At 48.0% G+C, this 5,784-nt stretch overlaps 1 protein-coding gene across 1 annotated transcript; it reads left to right on the top strand.

Moving 5' to 3' along the window:
• The first annotated feature begins 1,571 nt into the window (after nt 1-1,571).
• On the top strand, nt 1,572-4,038 carry LOC119362066 (40S ribosomal protein S6). Its single transcript, XM_037627237.1, has 6 exons — nt 1,572-1,717; nt 1,852-1,916; nt 2,762-2,819; nt 2,911-3,019; nt 3,109-3,381; nt 3,556-4,038. The coding sequence occupies exons 1-6, from the start codon at nt 1,712-1,714 to the stop codon at nt 3,795-3,797; spliced, it is 753 nt and encodes a 250-aa protein (XP_037483134.1). The 5' UTR covers nt 1,572-1,711; the 3' UTR covers nt 3,798-4,038.
• The last annotated feature ends 1,746 nt before the right edge of the window (nt 4,039-5,784 follow it).

Here is a 5,784-nt window from a genome sequence, read left to right as displayed (position 1 = left end):
GACAATCCAAAGGATTCTTCCCTAGGTGGGGGCTTGATCTCCAAGAGGAGAGGATACAAGGAGCAAAGCTCTCTTTGGTGTTCTAAAATACTTTCCTATCCTTCCAAATGAGCTAGGTAAAGGGTATATAAAGGCTAGGGACGAAACTTGGAGAAAGAGGGGTACAAAGGACCAAAAAGTCCCTAAAATGCGTAGCCACGAAGGAACGGTCCGGGCACCCAGGGAGGAACCGGCCGGGCACCCGGACCGGTCAGAGACCTGCGCTCAGGCGGGACCGGGCACCCAGTGGCGAAGGGGCCGAGCACCTGGCCAGGTCAGGGGCCGGCTGGAGTGTGGCTAGGCACCAGGGGGTCCCAAGCCCGGGCACCAGGGGGCGGCACCCAGCGGCTGGCGGTGCAAGGGCCGGGCACCCGGGGGCCCAAGTCCCGGGCACCCGGGGGTGGCAGGCGGCTGGGCGAGGGGCTCGGGCACCCGGAGCCCAAGGGGCCGAGCACCCGGGGCAGGCGGAGCAGCGCCCAGGGGAGGGTGGCCGGGCACCCGGTGTTGGAGGGGCCGGGCACCTGGGGTGTCCAGGGGGTTTCACCTCCTTGCTCCCTTCTTCCTTCTTCTCGTTCTCCTCTCCACTCCCTTGCTCCGCAGGTGCTCGAGTCTCCTTCTTCTCCTTCTCACGATCATCTTCTTGGTGCCTAAGAATGCATAGCGAGTCTCTAGAATTCAATTCTCATGTGAAACCAAACGAAACTCGAAGAGGACAGAATTGACCTCGTTCTCGGTGTTGCGTGCACATGCTCTTTTCATTGGTCCTCTCGGTGCTTGCGGTGGTGATGGAGTGTTGGTGCGGGTAGTCGAGGAATGCTCCGCATCACACTGTCAACATCTCGTTCATCTCTGTTGTCCCTTTAACCGGGACATGATTCAAGACCTCTTGAACTCCTTGCACTCTTTTTGATGTATAGAACACCTTTGTAAAAATCAGGTGCTAGGGCATGCATCTCTGTCGGGTCTTCAGTCAATTGTCCGTCCGGTCTCCGTAACGCTTTAATGAGGTTTTTCCTTCTCCTCATTGAGGCCCTGAGCTGAAAAAAAGCGTGTATTCCTATCTTCTTGTGAGAGCCACTGAATCTGAGACCTCTGTCTCCACATCAACTCTTCGCGAGAGACTGAGCCGGCATATCATCTTGAGATTTACGAAGCCACCGTAGGCGCCTCGTCGTCGACGGGAACGTCTCCTCCCACTGAAAGCACATCGTCGGAAATCTTGAAATAAATCCAGAAATAATGCGAGCACCAGGATTTGAACCCTGGTGGGTTGGGGATACCACTGTCCACCTAACCATCTCAACCACAGGTTGGTTCGCTCATTTACTTTTATTTCGGCATGTGTTGGACGTGTCGCTCCCAAGTTTTTTTTTGAGACAATATTTATTACTCTTTTTTTTTTGAGACAAACGTGTCGCTCCCAAGTGTTGTTGATTCTTTTTTTGAGGCACAAGCCCATTTTGCACTTCAGGCCTATATCAACTTCGGAGCCCGTGGCTGGACAATAGCGGCCCACTCAACGCCCCCACCTATATAATCAGCTCCACACATTTCCGCCGCACCCTCTTCGCCCAAAACCCTACCCCTCGAGCAACCGCGCCGCCGCCGCCGCCGCCGCTCCACCCAGCGCCCGGGTTGCTCGCCGCCGGCGAGCTCGTGCCGCGACTCCACCATGAAGGTACGCGCTCCTCCTCTCCCCCCGATGCGCGCATATCTGACCTGAGACTGCGCTCTCCTCACCTCCCGATGCGCGCAGATGTGATCTTGTGCCTGTGAGGTTCCTGATTCGTGTGGTTTTTGTGTTGGTTTCAGCTGAACATCGCGAACCCCACCACGGGGTGCCAGAAGAAGGTCGAGATCGATGACGACCAGAAGCTGTGAGTCTGTTCCCCATCCCGCCCTTCGTCCTTTAGATCCGTGTCGTATAATCGCCATGCTCGGTTGCTTTTGGGAAATCGCCTTTCTGTTTAGCGTATCGTGAATGCTGTAGTCTTGTGCATCTAGTCCTGTTACTTTGTTGAATTGGGTGGCGGGGAACCATTATTTATCATTGTGTGTTATTAGGACGCTCTTATAAGTGTTATGGTGCGATTAGAATCATGTTGTAGCTTTTGATGTTGGAGCAGACTGGAATTAAACTTCTTTGAGTTCTATTGACGGTCTTCTTATAACAGTAATACTGTATCAAGGATTTTTGCTATTTATTTTATTTTCAAATGTGGTTTCAAATTGCTTGGAGCACACTATGTTTATTTTCTCACTTTGAGCTGCAGATAAATGTATATTCAGATTGTTTACTCACGAATTGTGTATAGCAAGCGCACAGCAATATTAGACGGTTAAGCATATCCAACCCCTCCCACATTCTTAACAAGTTGATTAACGGTGAATGGATTCAAATATCTTGTGATGCTCAGTACTTTAGTTTTTGAAGAAGCATAGAAAACAATGGACCCTGTGATGCCATGAAAAGGTTGAATTGTTTTTGATCTGCTTCAAAAATGTTACACATGTCCCCATGACATGATGAAATTAGCTATTTTGAACTATTTTGTGGGCAATGTAATAAAACAAAGTAGTTTACTTCTGAAATCACAATAAGCAGGCTTTTAGTGGGCTAATCGTCAGTATATTAATGTATGTTGATTGATAATTTTTTGCAGTTGTAGTTTACTATTTTAATTTTTGGTTTGGTTATCTAACATTTTCGTATGAACTACAGGCGGAACCTTTATGACAAGAGAATCTCCCAGGAGGTAGTTGGTGATCTTCTGGGTGAGGTAATCTACTGTCAACTTCATGATGCATAACCCTTCAGCTGATGTTTTGATAGTTTTAATCAAAGATATCTGTCATTTCCTGCATTTTCAGGAATTCAAGGGTTACATCTTCAAGATCATGGGTGGCTGTGATAAGCAGGGCTTCCCAATGAAGCAAGGAGTGCTAACTTCTGGGCGTGTCCGCCTTCTGCTTCACAGGGGTATAACTTTATTTCCATGGTACTTCTTAACTACAATCTTTCCCTCTTGAATCAAACTCTTACCTATGTTTTTTGCCTCAATTCTGTAGGCACACCTTGCTTCCGTGGGTTTGGCAGGCGCAACGGTGAGCGCAGGAGGAAGTCTGTCCGTGGTTGCATTGTCAGCCAAGACCTGTCTGTTATCAACTTGGTGATTGTCAAGAAGGGTGAGAATGATCTGCCAGGTCTGACCGACACTGAGAAGCCCAGGATGAGGGGACCCAAGAGGGCTTCCAAGATCAAGAAGCTCTTCAACCTTGGCAAGGATGATGATGTCCGCAGCTATGTCAACACATACCGCAGGACCTTCCTTAACAAGAAGGGTGAGCTTTCAACTGTGTTTGCTTACTGCATTAGCTCTATTCTTGTTCCATCGTCGATCTTATTTTCCCCTCTTCCACTTTTCTTAAGGAAAATTATCATACTGCATATCTGAGCAGATTTGTGTGTCTTGTTTACTTCTTTCTTACCTAGATCACATTGATTGTTATTTCCAGGCAAGAAGGTGAGCAAGGCTCCCAAGATCCAGCGTCTTGTGACTCCCTTGACCCTTCAGAGGAAGCGCGCCAGAATCGCAGACAAGAAGAAGAGGATCGCCAAGAAGAAGTCAGAGGCTGCCGAGTACCAGAAGCTGCTTGCACAGAGGCTGAAGGAGCAGAGGGACCGCCGGAGCGAGAGCATGGCCAAGAGGAGGTCGAAGCTGTCTGCTGCCACCAAGGCTCCTGCTGCCTCTGCTTAAGATGGTTACAGTCCTTCGTACTTTGTTGGAAAAATCTACCCGCTACTTTCAGTTTTCTTGGGTTGGTAATTGATGCAGTTTTGCGTGAACATGCGTACTTTATTATCGGAAGTTTTGTTACTGGAGTAGTTTTCCTGGGTTTGTACCTGATGCAGGTTACCATGAACATGATGAGTACTCTATCGTTGTATGTTGGTTTCTACTCAAGTACTTGCCATTTAATCTGCTCGTTACTTCTGTATTATTTCCCAATTTAAGTAATCCCTCCGTTCCTAGATGCAAGTTTTTGTAGAGATTCCATTATGTACTACATACAGAGCAAAATTAGTGAATTTGCACTCTAAAATGCATCTATATTCATGTGGAGGGAGTACTTCATGAATATTAACCTTGAGGTAAATGTTGATGGTTGACTTGTTTGGCATTTGCATGATGAAATTAGCTTGTTATAGGCAGGTGAAATGAGCTTGTCAAAATTTGAAGAATTTTGCTAAGCTAGTTTGTCTTAGTACTAGATTGAACATTTAATTGCACGAAGATATTGTTTATGGGCTCCCGTGATATCTCCTTAAGCTTCAAAACAAAGAACATTGCGAATGAAAATGGCCTGTTGGCAACTGCCAACGAACTTTGCCAGGCTGCGGATGAGTATTTGGGCTTTGCAAGTTGCACGGTGAAGGACCCCAAAAACACAACACAAACACACACACACTGATCCACCTCTCAAAAGAGAAAAATTTACTGTGGGTCACATAACTTGAGCCGGGTGACACTTTAGCGCTACTACTTCAAAAGACCCGAACTACGGTTCAAATATTTGCGCTAGGGGTTCACTTTGGTCCGTATGTATGATTTCGTCTACATATTCGCTGACTTGGCTGAGTCAGCGCCCGCCAGCTAGGCTTTGACCGCCACCTCGTCGAGCGCCCGCCAGCTAGGGTCAATAGTAGTCCATCCATTTTTTTTTTGCGAAAACACCAGGTCGGACCGACCGCGCCGCGCACTTGGTCGGCCGCTCTCTTATCCCCTCGCTCCTCTTCCTCTCCTCCCAACCCTAGCCCAGCTCCCGTCCCTGCCGTCGTAGCCATTGCCGACGTCGACGCCCTCCATCACCGTCGCAGCCATTGCCGAGGCCCTTCTCCGCCTCCTCCGTCCCCGTCGTCATGTCGTCTTCCAGCTTCGTCCGCTCTGCATTGCGTGGCCGCTCCGTTGATGTACCATTGATCGGGTGCTCGGATTGCGGCGACCAGGTGAGGTTCTACCGGTCTAGCACCGATGAGCACGATGGATGGATCTTCTACAAGTGCGTCAACCACACTGTAAGTGCCAGTTCCTAGCTTCTTCTTGATTGATTCATGCCTTGTCAATTCACTATAGTTTAGACTTGCACTCTACATGTAGCTTTGGTCCACCACCAGTCCACCACCACCACCACCACCACCACTAGATCCCCTTCTTCTTCCTCATATGCCATCTTCAATTTCGTGCACCACCAGATCCCTTATCTCCTCTGTCCAATAGCACCAACAGATCCCCTTCTCATATTCATCCAGCAGTAACCATGGTGTCCTGGGATGATCTTCCCAGTTCTTCTGAAGATGACTATATGACCAACAAGGTTAGTGTGCTCCCCACCCAGTCTAGGGTTTCTCAACTAGGGTTTCTCTGTAAATTGATTTCAAATGTCTCTCTTTTGTTTAGCCACCTGCCACAATTTTCTGTGAGGAATGGAGTGGCTTGGCTACAGATCTGCCTAGCTTTAGATGTGGGCATGGATCTTTGTGTGAGAAGCATGTGGCATTTGAATCTGTTGATAGTGGCAGAAGGTTTCTAGCTTCTGCACAGAAGGTTAGTAATTTTTTTTGCATTTGGCAATGTTAAACAGGAAGTCATTTGTAGTATGTTTTAAGTCATTTGTGGCATTTGAATACTGGCAGTTAACTGAATTTTTTGTTTGGTCTAAATTGTTAGGAGGTACCTAAATGGA

This window comes from Triticum dicoccoides, chromosome 2B, assembly GCF_002162155.2.
Source record: "Triticum dicoccoides isolate Atlit2015 ecotype Zavitan chromosome 2B, WEW_v2.0, whole genome shotgun sequence".
Taxonomy (NCBI): domain Eukaryota; kingdom Viridiplantae; phylum Streptophyta; class Magnoliopsida; order Poales; family Poaceae; genus Triticum; species Triticum dicoccoides.
This window is presented reverse-complemented; position numbering and strand designations above follow the sequence as displayed.